We start from the raw sequence: 13,541 nt of genomic DNA on the forward strand, positions 1-13,541 counted from the left end.
CAGGAAAATTCTGATTCTGAATTCTATTGCTTACTAGATATTTGATGAACAATGCCTCAGGGATTTCTGAAAGATTAAAGAGTTTGGAACAAATGAAATGGCGTATTTAACTTGGACTGATAGAACTTCAAGGATGGTTTTTTAAAAAAGCCCCTTGAGAGCAGGAAAGGGCTGGATTTAAGGAGTAGGGATGAGGAAGGAAGCAATTTTGGTTAAGGGAAGGGTCAGTAAGAAACAGTGATAAAATAAAAATAATTGACAGGTAGCATATTTCCTTCATAAGATGAAAAGATTATAATTATTCTATTGGCAACTCTACCGATGAATATACTTAACAGTCCTATAGAAACAATGTTGGGCACAGTATGAATCGATAGACCTTTTGCCTTGGGCCAAAGCAGAAAGCCAAGAAGCTGTCTGGTTTGATTCATTTCTGGTTTATATTGCATCCACATAGGCAATGCAAACTGCTGCAGGTTCAAACTGATGAGAGGCCACATTATCTCCTCACTTATGACAGAAGATTCCATGGACATAATAAAGACAAAAAAGATGAGATTTATCAGGCCAACTTTACGGGTTATATCTTTTATGACATTCTGTTTCCCATGACCCACCTGAAGCAACTTACTTAATTTACAATATGCTTTGAAAGAGATCACCCCTTTTCACAAAAAAATATTACAAAGGAGGGACTATTTTTAAAACTGGGATAGCAGGAAAAGTCATAGTCTTTTCCTAGTATTGCAGATTTGCTAGTTTTGTTCCACAGTAAATGCTCATTTAATGACTTCATGACATTGTAAATATGCACTGTCAAGCAGTGAGGAAAGCGTGTTCAGTTTTTAAATTCTTTAATTGGGCAATACCTTCTTTAAAAGCAATACATGTTAATTTACTTAATTGGACCCGGAAGAAGGGATTTTCCTTCCAGAACTGGTCAGTTGTGTAAAAAACAGATTTCTGGGATATTCCATTGAATTGCAATCACTGACAGAACGTACAAACTCCTTACAGGCAGAGGTGGGAAATTAACCCTGGTTGCTGGTGATGTAAAGCAATGTGCTAATCATTAGGCTACGTGCCTTTATAGATCTATTGCATGGCAAAATCAAAATACTTGGGATGGCAGAAATAAAACAAGTGAACTCTGAAAATGTGCAGCAGGTCATGTAGAAAGTGAAGCAAATTTAAAGTTCTAAATTATAAATCTGATTCACTCTCTGCTGTTGCTGCCTAACCTGCTGAGTATTTCCAGCATCTACCTATCTCTCTTCCCGCCCGCCCTCCTTCCCTGTTGTGGCAGTTCCATATGGAAAATATACTTCCGAAAACTACAGCTTTTTACAGGGGTCTTTGACCTGATTAACTCACTTTTAACACCCTTTGAAGAAACCATCTATATTCCAGGTCGGTTTCAGGACTTGGCGGGCATGCACGAGTCGGTGGGAACGCGAGGCGCGATGCGTTTCTCGCCAGGCGGGGGCGCGCTCGGCCCTCGTGCCCACGCACACGTTCACCCGGGTGGCCGCGGAGCAACTTCAATCGGGGAAGTGGGACAGAAGCGCATCACATTCGCAAAGCTCGGAGCGGCAGAAGTCAAGAGAAGGCAGAGCGGGACTGCAAGTGGAAGGCTTGAGAATGGGGAGCTCCCGGGCACTGGCGCGGCTGGTGAACCTGTGCATTTCTGTGAAACTTCTCATTCTGCTGAGTGAAGCCAGCTCGGCTGAAGGCAGCCTCAACATGTGGATAGATGCTCATCAAGCCAGAGTTCTCATAGGTGAGCACCATCCTGACCAGTTCCTCTGTGCAGGGCTTCAGAGGTATCCCCTCCATTGGAAGAGGGCGCGTTTTAAAGGGTACTGGAAGAATATGATGCATTCTCACTGCCTCTTCACCCCCCCCCCCCCCTCCCCAGCCAAAATCCACTAGAAGTGGCTGCGCTGTGTTTGATAAAGTTAGTTGTTGGTGCGGGCAGTTCCAGCAAACAGGTTAGCCAGCGTCCAAGGATGTGACCTGATAACTCCACTGAACTGCTGGGGACCTGTAATGCTAAATGAATGGGAACTGCGGTTTGCTGCCCGAGCCCTCTCCCGCGCCTCTCCTGGAGCTCCCCTTTCGCTGACAATTCTCTTCTCTTCCCCGATTTGTGCGCTTCATGCTGTTTACAACCTCTACCCTGTTAATAAAACCTACCAACCATTTGAGATTCTTGGAGTATATTGTTATCGACTACAAGGCTAAAATTAATGCATCTGATATCTGGGAACGGTTACTAAACAAACTGACTGACATTTACGATGAGAGATTCGTGAACCCTCAGCGTCTAATGAATGGCCTAGTAAAATAAAAGCAAACATATTTTCTGTGAAGAACTAGAACTATTATTCGGTTATGAAATCAGCAATGTTGAAAATTGAGAAATTTATTGAATTGACATTTAAGTTCCATGATGTCTTCAGACGACATTTTTGGGACATTTTGAACTCGTCGAACGGTTCTTAATGGTTCTGAAATGATCACCTTTCAGGTTTTGAAGAGGATATTCTAATCGTTTCCGACGGTAAAATGGCTCCGTTCACTCACGATTTCAGGAAGGCACAGCAGAGAATGCCCGCGATTCCAGTCAATATTCAATCCGTCAACTTCACCTGGCAGGCCACGGAACAGGTAAGGATAGGAGCCAACGTGATTTCACAACAGACCTTCAATTGAATGCTCCATTTTGTCTGAAAGTTTTGTCTGCAAGCTTTGCGTTTTCTAAGGGAGGAAATTTATGATTTCATTCAAATCGTCTTTTGAAAATAATTATATTCGATTCTGCTCCAGGTGGCAACACATTCCTTGAGATAAACTGAATGCACTGTTAAAAGCTTGCAGAGTCTTTTAACCAATAGCATTTGTACTTCAGTTGTATTCTACATTATGGGAGATTGTGTTCTGACACTGACTTTTATATAGCATTTTCGAAAGCACAGATTTCATTGTATTGTTATTGATAATTTAGAATTGGTTTATTAGTGTTACATTTACTGAGGTACAGTGGAAATCTTACTACTCATACAGATCAGTCATTACACAGTGTAGTGAGGTGGTATAAGATAAAACAACAACAGAATAAAGTGGGACAGAAAGTGCAGTAAAGTTCCCAGCAATTTGATGTTTCAGATAGTTTATTTTGAAGTAGGTGTGCTACATGTTTTCATATTTTTTACTGAGTTAAGTATTGTATGTTATTAGTTATGCTACAACAAGTGTATGGGACATTGGAAAAAAAAGTTGAATTTCCTCATGGGGATGAATAAAGTATCTATCTATCTATCTATCTATCTACATGTGAAATTACTTACTGTATATGTGGAGTTAAAATACAATGATGCTTGACATACTTTGTTACTTATGCCTAATCAGGTTAAAATATAAATTATGTTTTTGTTTCCTGTGCCCAACTCTATTCATATAAGACCATAAGTTATAGGCGCAGAATTAGGTCATTTGGCCCATCGAGTCTGTTCTGTCATTTCATCATGGCTGATCCAATTTTCCTCTCGGCCCCAATCTCCTGTCTTCTCCCCATACCCCTTCGTGCCCTGACCAATCAAGAATCTACCACCCTCTGCCTTAAATGGACATAAAGGCTTGGCCTCCACAGCTACCTGTGGCAAAGAATTCCACAGATTCACCACTCTCTGGCTAAAGAAATTCCTCCTCATCTCCGTTCTACAAGGATGCCCCTCTATTCTGGTCTTATATGGCTAGTGTTTTATTCTGGGATGCAATTTAACCCAACCTTGTCATGTAATTTTAATCATTTCTATCTCTTCACCAATATTACCTAGACCTTTAAGCTACAGTTTCACCATACATAAAAAATGCCTTGTTTGTGGCGTATATCCAATGGAGCTTGAAGGTAGATGTGAATTTTGCCTGTAGCTTGTAAGCTTTGTATTACAGAAAGTGGCTCTTGTTTAAAATGATCTGCTTTGAAGTCTTAATATTTTTATTATGTTCCAATGTGGTATTTTGCATCCTAGTGCTGTGCATGCCAACCAAGATTAAAGCGATGGGGCCAGGAGATACCACTTTATTCCTTACAATATGCATGTGGCAGCCAGCTGTTCCATCTATTAGCAGAAAATAACAGTGATAAACTTCTCAGACTTCTGCCAAACTTAAGAGTTTATTGCCTACAGAAGAAGGTTTGATAGTTATCTTGTGGTCTACATCTGGTGTAACTGTGATTGTACATCATTCGGACACAAACTTGGTGTTTATGTGGCAAATACTGTAGTTGCAGTATAGGGTATCGAGAAAGGGGAAAAAAACGAGCATCTCTAAAGAGAAAATAAAGTGGCAAAGAATTAAAATTCCATTTAAGCCTGCTACTGTTTATGTAGCAGTCAAACCTTTATAACTCTTCAGTTTAATGGAATGAGATACAGTGTTGGAATTTAGAAATAACATACAATGATTTATCACCTAATTTAACACTTGGTAAAATTTCTGTACCTGCAAAGATATCATTATTTCTTCAACGTGGAGAGCACCTTGACTTAAAGTCAGGAAGACCGGCGACCTTCAACAAAATAGCTCTGCTGGAAATAAGATGACTGACGGCCAAGTAAAATCGCTACAAACACACCCATATGCATATTTAAAGGGCATAATGTGTTTTTGGAATACATGTGGCTGTAGATTTCTTGGTAGGGTTGGTTTTTAGCACTACTCACAAGTATTCAGTGCCATTTGTTTGAAAAATCAATGGTTTTCTCTGCCACCTGCCTTGTCAATGGAGTAAGGATGTTTGCAAAATCTTAACGTAATTGTAATTCGGAAAAATTTTTGGAAATTTAATGGAACAGTCCAATAACCTCAAAAGTAAAATTCATTGGACATTAAGCAATCATTGGTGATTTTTCCCTTTTAAATTCTATTTTAATACAGCTACCGAGCAGGAAAATGTTTTGCTGCCAGTCTCGAAATAAATACTGTATTCCATCTAATGTTTACTTTAGCAGAAATTACAGAAAGTGCTACTTTGGGTTTCCAAAATAAAACTCAAAAATTGTTGTTTTTCTAACCTTTACGCTGTTCAGAGTGTACAGTATTATAATCTGTTAGTAGTTACACCCTATCACTATTTTTCTTTTTCTTTGGCCTGGGTTTTAAGCCTTCCTATCTTTGCTCAAGCAATGCATTAAGCTGCAAGATGCAGGATGCTGCCTGACCTGCTGAGTTCCTCCAGCATTTTGTATGTGTTGCCTTGGACTTCTGACATCTACAGACTTTCTTGTGTTGATAATTAAGCTGCAAATGTTTGGAATCATCAAGTTCAACAGAAAAAGGCAGTAATTTGTATCTTTACCTTTTAATTGGATGTGTGCATCAGAGAAGGAAGAGATGATCCTGGTTCAGAGGTGGGCAGTTATTTTCTGCAACTTTATGTCCACCTACTTCCAGGGAACAAACTAATATTGATGACATTTTTATTGTAATAGAATACAATTAAATTAATAAGCATTCAGTAATGTGTGTTTAATACCGAAGCATTTGTAAGCATTGAATGGCTGAAGATTTATTGTGAAAATTTTGTTTATCTCCCAGCCAAATACGTAATGATGGATTATTTCTTCATATGATCATAATCAGAAAAAAAACGCCGCTTGGCATATTAACAGAAATTCATCCTGAACTTCAAAGCTATCTTCAAGGGCATAAGAACAGAGACTTTTCAATTTGAAAAATGGCCCTTTTCAGCTTCATAAGTGCACATTTTTTAAAGAGTGTATGAAATTATTTTCCAAGGAATATTTTCATTAATAAGGGCTGAAATGGTCTAAATTATTATCTAAATGACTGATGATTATGCCCTGATGTTCTCTGCATGGAGAAAATTTTAGAATTTAATTTTTCTCATTTGGCTCATTCTGTCTTTCAGAGCAATGCCATCAATTCCACATCTTCACTTATTTCTTTGTAACTGAGCATCTCCTTTCCATCAGCATTAAAGATCAGCTTTACTTGTCACATATATATTGAACCGCATAGTGAAATATATTGTTTGCTTCAACGGCCAACACAATCCGAGGTGTGCTGGGATAACCTGCAAGTGTTGCCACAATTCTCGTGCCAACTTAGCAAGGCCACAACTGACTAACCCTTACTAACTGTACACCTTTGGAAGGTGTGGGAGTTAGCTAGAGCACCTGGACGAAACCCACTTGGTCAAAGAGAGAAGCATGCAATCATGGGGAGAATCATATGGCACAAGAAGAACTATCCCTGATTCTCCCACCATGTCTTACTGGTAGCAGCAATTAACTTACTAATCTATGGGATGTGGAGGAAAGCCAGGTGATCATAAAGTGAACGTGCAAAAGGCCAGTGTGAGCGTCAGAGGTTAACATTGAACTGGTGGCTGCATCTATAAGGCAGCTGCACTCTGCAGCCCATCTGCATCTGTTGATGTAGCTGATGCTGTATGTTTGGGTGGACATGTCATGGGTCTCAGAAGTTCACCCTCACGATTTTATAAATCATATGATATAAAGTAGCCGCGAAAGTTAATCGTAATTGTTAATTGATAAACCAGCAATGACAGTCTTCATCATCATTATGTGTCGTGTCATACGATGAGGGCAATCGTGGCCTTTAATCTGAGAAGTTCTAAAGCAAACTGTTGCTTGCCCGTCCCTTGATGTAACTCATGAATGTCATGTGCTGTTGACTGTGACTTCTTCTTCCGTCTCCTTTTCCCGTCACTGCAAGATGTTCAAGCTTCTCGTTCCTCAGCACGTGTCCCAGAAATTCCAGTTGCCGTTTTCGAACTGATGATATCACCCCTCTTCTTATTCTGACTTTTTGCAACACTTCTTCATTTGTTACTCTGTCCCTCCACAATATTTTCATGATTCTCCTCAAACTTGGAAATGTGGTTCTCGGAAACCACATGTCTGCAGCTTTGAGTCTTTCCTCATTTTGCTTTGATATTGTCCAACATTCGCATTCATATGCTAGTGTGGAATGGACATAGCACCGTAATGCTCTGAGTTTCAATGCTATAGAAATTATGTTATTCTTTAGTATCTTGCTCAAATGCTCAACGTGCTACAATTAATTTATTCACCGCTTTTCCTGATCGCGTGCTCCATTCATGTTTTGATATAGTTATACCTGAGGTTGAGAGACATTTGAGAGAAGGAGGGATTCAAGGGATGTTTAGGATAGGTAGTGAGGTTGATGAGGTGCAGGATCAAGGATCACAGATAAAGCTCATGCTGAGGTACCGAATCTGTTATGGTTCTAACTGGGGAAAGAGAGTTAAGGGGTCATATGACTTACTTCTCCTTAGAGCGTAATGAGCATAAGGAGATCTCAGAGACCAACCACCGGCAGAATCAAGAACACAGTGAGATATCCCATAAATTTATTATATGTTGTGACATTTTCATGCCAAGTCCTCTGCTTACCTTCCTTGCTGTGAGCTCATTGTGTCTGCTCCCTTTGGAGTTCTTGAAGATGAGCTGATTCTTAAAATACTTTATCCTGAAATGGGAATCACCCCTGTTTTGTCTTTGTCGGAGTTACCACTCTGATGTTGTTTTCAGAGTTGGATCCACATGACCATAGAGCCCAGCCCCGAAGCTTCCACCCGTAATCTTTCCTTGAGATCCAGTGGCTTCCCACCCTAGGCTGAAGCAGACAGGCTCTCAGGACCTGATTGTGCAGGTCTTCGCATCACAGGAAAGCATTTTTTTCAAACATGGTATTTTAATTACTGATGGAAAGTAGTCAAAAAAAGGTGTGCAGAGGGTGAATAAATGTGTAATTTAAAAAAATTATCTCTGATGTTTCTTCCATCATACTTGCCTCCATGTGTGGGAAACTGATCCTAAATTCATGTGATTTCAAGAGCGCTGGTGTCTATAATCCCTATCTCATGTCTTAGATCACATCCATATTTTTCTTGCAACCTGTGAGTCATATGATAATCTGTCAGTTTGCTTGATTTTTACTGCAACCTGCTACGCTGTCCCTGTTGAACCATGGTATCTGTTTCTATAAAATTCCTTTGCCCCCCCCCCCCTCCCCTCACCCCGGCCTACTGATTTCACAGTAGCCTCCTTTTCAGTCCATCCATACCACTCTCTCACTCTCCTATGCTTGGAACTACCGGCTTGCTTTCTCAACTGCCCAAAGATCCTGAGTTCAGACCCTATCATGGCCATCTGAGAAATGTTTAGTCAGCCCTTGACTTCAGTCTGGTACTGGAGTGAAGGTCAGTAGTCAAGCATAGATTGGGGAAACGGCGAGTAGCTGCTGACTGCTCACTGTTCTCTTCTTCCCAAACACATTGAACAGAAAAGATTGTGCCATTATGCTGACAGGATAGAGTTTCTTTATCTGCACCTGCTCCCACAACCTCTCCAATATTGCTTTCTTTCTTCACACATTCTTCCCTTCTGTATGGTAATATTCTTGAGTCTGTCTTTGCTTCCTTGATGCTTCCAATGGCTGCTTTCTCTGGCCTGTGAATCATCTGGAGTAGTAGGCAGTGTTCTCTCTAAGCTATCTGGATGCATGGCTGCAAATGCTCCCATGCACATAGTCCTTCTTGTCACGCAGCTGGAATTTTCTTTTAGGTAATGTTAATATAAAGCGCCACGCAGTTTTCAGGCTGTGTAAAAATATCCTGCTCACGGCAATGGTGGGTCCACGCAGCTGTTTAAAAAAGAATTTGAGGGAATGTTGGTAGTCGCGCTACTGATGGAGTGAGAGACAAGCCACAATTTCATTGAACTAAGATTATCGTCCCTCAGTGACCACCTGGTGGAAGTACTGAGAGTAAAGATGCAGTTCAAGTTTTCTGTCGACAAGAAGTGTCGGGGTTGAAGGAATGTGTTTGTACCTCCGTAACCATTTTGGGTGGGTGTTAAGGGGCTACGCCCAACACAATTTCTGTGTTTGTTTTTAAGGGAACAGAGAAATGCTTCCAAGAAATCAGGAGGGCTGAAAGAAGGCATGTAGTTTCCCTAGCAGACGAGGTGAAGGAGAATCCTAAAGGATTTTATAAAACATGTTAAGAGCTGAAGGACTGCAAGGGACAAAATTGGACCTCTGGACAATCAGAATTGTGATCTATGTATGGAGCCAAAAGAGATGGGGGAGATTTTAAATGGGTTTTTTACATCAGTATTTACCCAGGAGATGGACACAAAGTCTTATAGAAGTGAGGCAAAGCAGCAGTGAGTAGATGGACTCTATAGAGTTCACAGAGGAGGATCAGCTATTGTGTTTGCTGTCTTGAGGCAAATTAGAGTGGATAAATCCCCAAGGCTACACCAAGTGTTCCCACAGACCCTGTGGGAAGCAAGTACAGAAATTGCCAGTGCCCAAGTAGAGATATTTAAATCATCCTTAGCATCGGGTAAGGTACTGGAGGATCAGAGGGTAATGTGGTTAACTAGATCTGCAAATTTGCGGATGACACCAAGATTTGGGGTGTTGTGGATAGTGAGGAGGCTTGCAGCGGGATCTAGGCCATCTGGAAAAATGGGCTGGAAAATGGTAGATGGAATTTAATGCAGACAAGTGCTAGGTGCTGCACTTTGGTAGGACTAACTAGGGTAGGTCTTACACAGGGAATGGTAGGGCACTGAGGAGTGTTCTGGGAATTCAGGTCCATAATTCATTGGAAGTGGCATCACAGGTAGATGTCATAAAGAAAGCTTTTGGCACATTGGCCTTCATATATCAATGTATTGAGTACAGGAGATGGGATGTCATGTTGAAGCTGTATAAGACATTAGTGAGGTCTAATTTGGAGTATTGTGTGCAGTTTTGGTCACCTACCTACAGGAAAGATTTCAGTAAGATTGAAAGACAGACAGACAGACAGACAAACATACTTTATTGATCCCGAGGGAAATTGGGTTTCGTTACAGTCGCACCAACCAAGAAAAGTGTAGAAATATAGCAATATAAAACTATAAATAATACTAATAAGTAATAAATAATAAATAATTATTAAATAATAATAAGTAAATTATGCCAAGTGGAAATAAGTCCAGGACCAGCCTATTGGCTCAGGGTGTCTGACACTCCGAGGGAGGAGTTGTAAAGTTTGATGGCCACAGGTAGGAATGACTTCCTATGATGCTCAGTGTTGCATCTCGGTGGAATGAGTCTCTGGCTGAATGTACTCTTGTGCCTAACCAGTACATTATGGAGTGGATGGGAGACATTGTCTAAGATGGCATGCAACTTGGACAGCATCCTCTTTTCAGACACCACCGTCAGAGAGTCCAATTCCACCCCCACAACACCACTGGCCTTACAAATGAGTTTGTTGATTCTGTTGGTGTCTGCTACCCTCAGCCTGCTGCCTCAGTACACAACAGCAAACATGATAGCACTGGCCACCACAGCCTCGTAGAACATCCTCAGCATCATCTGGCAGATGTTAAAGGACCTCAGTCTCCTCAGGAAGTAGAGACGGCTCTGACCCCTATTGTAGACAGCCTCAGTGTTCTTTGACCAGTCCAGTTTATTGTCAATTCGTATCTCCAGGTATTTGTAATCCTCCACCATGTCCACACTGACCCCTTGGATGGAAACAGGGGTCACCGGTGGCTTAGCCCTCCTCAGGTCCACCACCAGCTCCTTAGTCTTTTTCACATTAAGCTGCAGATGATTCTGCTCACACCATGTGACAAAGTTTCTCACCGTAGCCCTGTACTCAGCCTCATCTCCCTTGCTGATGCATCCAACTATGGCAGAGTGATCAGAAAACTTCTGAAGATGGCAAGACTCTGTGCAGTAGTTGAAGATTAGAGAGAAAATAGCAAGGATGTTGCCAGGACTACAGAACTTGAGTTATAGGGAAAGATTGAATAGGTTAGGAGATTATTCCTTGGAATGTAGAAGATTGAGGGGAGATTTGCTAGAGGTATACAAAATTATGAGGGGTATAGATAGGGTAAACGCAAGCCGGCTTTTTCCACTGAGATTGGGTGGGGATACAACTTGAAGTCATGGGTTAAGGGTGAAAGGTGAAAAGTTTAAGGGGAACATGAGGGAAATTGTCTTCATTCAGAGGGTCGTGAGAATGTGGAACAAGCTGCCAGCGCAAGTGTGCACACGAGCTCAATTTCAATGCTTAAGAGAACGTTGGATTGGTACATGGATGGCAGGGGTATGGAAGGCTATGGTTTGGGGCAGGTTGATGGGAGTAGTCAGTTTAAATGGTTTGGCATGTGACCTGCTCACATCCAGGATTAATCATTCTCATTGTGGGGTGTACAAAATAAGTAAACACTTTGCAAAATATTTTTATTTTTCTCTGTGAATGAAAGTGCAGTCTTCCAGTTGGCCAGTATGTGGCAGCACAGAACAATTCAGTTTTTTCATATCAAGCAATAGCTTTAATTAATATTAAACGACTAAATCAAAAATCACACGTCTTCCATAGCTGGTAATACAGGTATGTGCTAACATCCTTTCATGTATTTTCTGAAAGAGACAATCTAATTTATCAAGCTTGAAATGCATATTGAAATTAAATATTGCAGTTTTTGTTAACATTGACATCAACATTGTAGATTGTAATAAACCTTGAAAATGGTATTGTTAATTTTAAAATATTATTCAGCCCAAGACTTGTTTTAGTTTTTCATAACAAATTCCTTTGATTAAAAGTTTAATATTTCAATTTCCAAACACAAATGATCTGATCTGTGGGGCCTCTGGTCAGCAAATGTCTCATATCCAGTTTTCTCTGCTAGCGCTGGGCTTTTCTGTGCTTTCATTGAAGAGACGAGACCCCATTCCCTTCCTGGGTGCTGTTCCATCACCTGGGCGCGATGTGCTCGTGAGCCGCTGAAGTTGTTACAACTTTTTTTCCGAAGAGATTTTGAAAAGATCCCTTGAAGTGTTCTCTTTTCCCTTCTGGTGATCTCTTGCCATGATGGAACTCTGAATGGAGCATGTGTTTTGGGAGTGGGGTGTAGGACGTGTGTATGATTGATGCCTATCCAGTGCATTGAGCTGCTTGCTTTGGGTACAGTATCACAGGTATGGTATCTACAGTATATGGGGTCATACAGCATGGAAACAGGTCCTTTGAGGTAACTGTATCATGGCAACCAAGACACCCACTAAACTGGTCCCATTTACTTGAGTCTGTCCATATCACTCTAAACCAGGGTTTCCCAACCCTTTTTTATGCCATGGACCATTACCGTTAACTGAGGGGTCTGTGGACTCCAGATTGGGGACCCCTGCTCTAAACCTTTCCTACCCCATGAATCTGTCCTTGTGTCGTTTCAATGTTGATGTATCTGCCTCAAACACTTCCTCTAATAGCTCATTCCTTATACGGACTACCCCCAGGTGAAAAATTTGCCCCTTAGGTTCCTATTAAATCTTCCCCTCTCACCCTAAACTATGCCCTCTAGTACCTGATTCCCCAGCCCTGGTGAAAAGCCTCTGTGCATTGACTTCACCTATGCCTCTCATGATTTAATACAACTCAATAACATCACCCTCTTCTCCTACACTCCAGTTAATAAAGTCCTCTCTCCATCACCCATTCACTGGAGTCCTGGTCACATCCTTGTATATCTCCTCCACACATTTCCCAACTCACCAACAGCTCACGAAAGCAAAACCTCAATATTACCTCACCAATGTCTTGTACAATTGCAGCATAACACCTCAACTCGCTGCCCAGTGCCCTGACTGATGAGGACCAGCACACCAAAAGCTGCCTTCACCACCCTATCCACCTGAGGTGCCACTTTCAGCAGAGCAAGTACTTGTACAGTATCCCGAGGTCCCTCTGTTCTATGACTCTCCCCAGGGCCCTGCCATTCATTGGGAAGTCCTACCCTCATGTGTCTTCTCAAAATGCAGCATAGAGAGTGGATTTTGATAAGCTGTTTATTGGTAGAAGTTGATGTAGTCTACGCACATAAGTGTTCTGGTAAGAGTTACACAACAGCAATTAGGAGTGAGACACAGCGAATTTTCCCTTCTCCTTAGCAGTAATATTACACGGGCTGAGATGAACAAATTTAGCACAGTTTGGTGTGTCAAGCTCATTCAGTACTCAGTCAAGCAATATCGTTCTCTCAATGGATCCTCTGTTCCGTAAGGTCCAAGCATGTGCGTAATCACAAAACTGCATCTATTTGAAGAAACAGGTGGCATTCATAACCTGAAATATCACAAACATTTTTAGTTATTTTAACATTCTCAGTTCTGGTTCTTTTTCAGGTTTGAAAATTATTGCCAAGCTCTCCAGCGATGCTTTGGAAAAAGTTATCTTGTGGAAATTCACAGAAGAAAATTAAAAACTGGGAAACTAATGTAATCTTTACAACTGCCCCTTACAGGCTTTGTATTTTTATGAATTCCAATCTCTTCGGTCATTGGATAAAGATGTGATGGGAGATCCTACAGTGAACATTCCATTGCGAGCAACCATCTCACACAAGGCCACAGGTTAGTAAACCTAATGTCACTAGCTTCTTTTCCATGTT

The 13,541-nt window shown here is 41.2% G+C and overlaps 1 protein-coding gene across 2 annotated transcripts in view; it reads left to right on the plus strand.

Moving 5' to 3' along the window:
- The first annotated feature begins 1,476 nt into the window (after positions 1-1,476).
- The window catches only part of wif1 (wnt inhibitory factor 1), a 35,743-nt gene continuing 23,678 nt past the window's right edge, over positions 1,477-13,541 (plus strand). The window contains exons 1-3 of one of the 2 annotated variants that reach the window (XM_073059592.1): positions 1,477-1,780; positions 2,531-2,670; positions 13,395-13,503. In XM_073059592.1, coding sequence (XP_072915693.1) covers positions 1,642-1,780; positions 2,531-2,670; positions 13,395-13,503 — 388 coding nt within the window. In that variant the 5' untranslated portion in view covers positions 1,477-1,641. The remainder of the gene's footprint in view (positions 1,781-2,530; positions 2,671-13,394; positions 13,504-13,541) is intronic. The other variant, XM_073059593.1, reaches the window with a different exon arrangement.

Source organism: Hemitrygon akajei, chromosome 10, assembly GCF_048418815.1.
Source record: "Hemitrygon akajei chromosome 10, sHemAka1.3, whole genome shotgun sequence".
Classification (NCBI taxonomy): Eukaryota; Metazoa; Chordata; class Chondrichthyes; order Myliobatiformes; family Dasyatidae; genus Hemitrygon; species Hemitrygon akajei.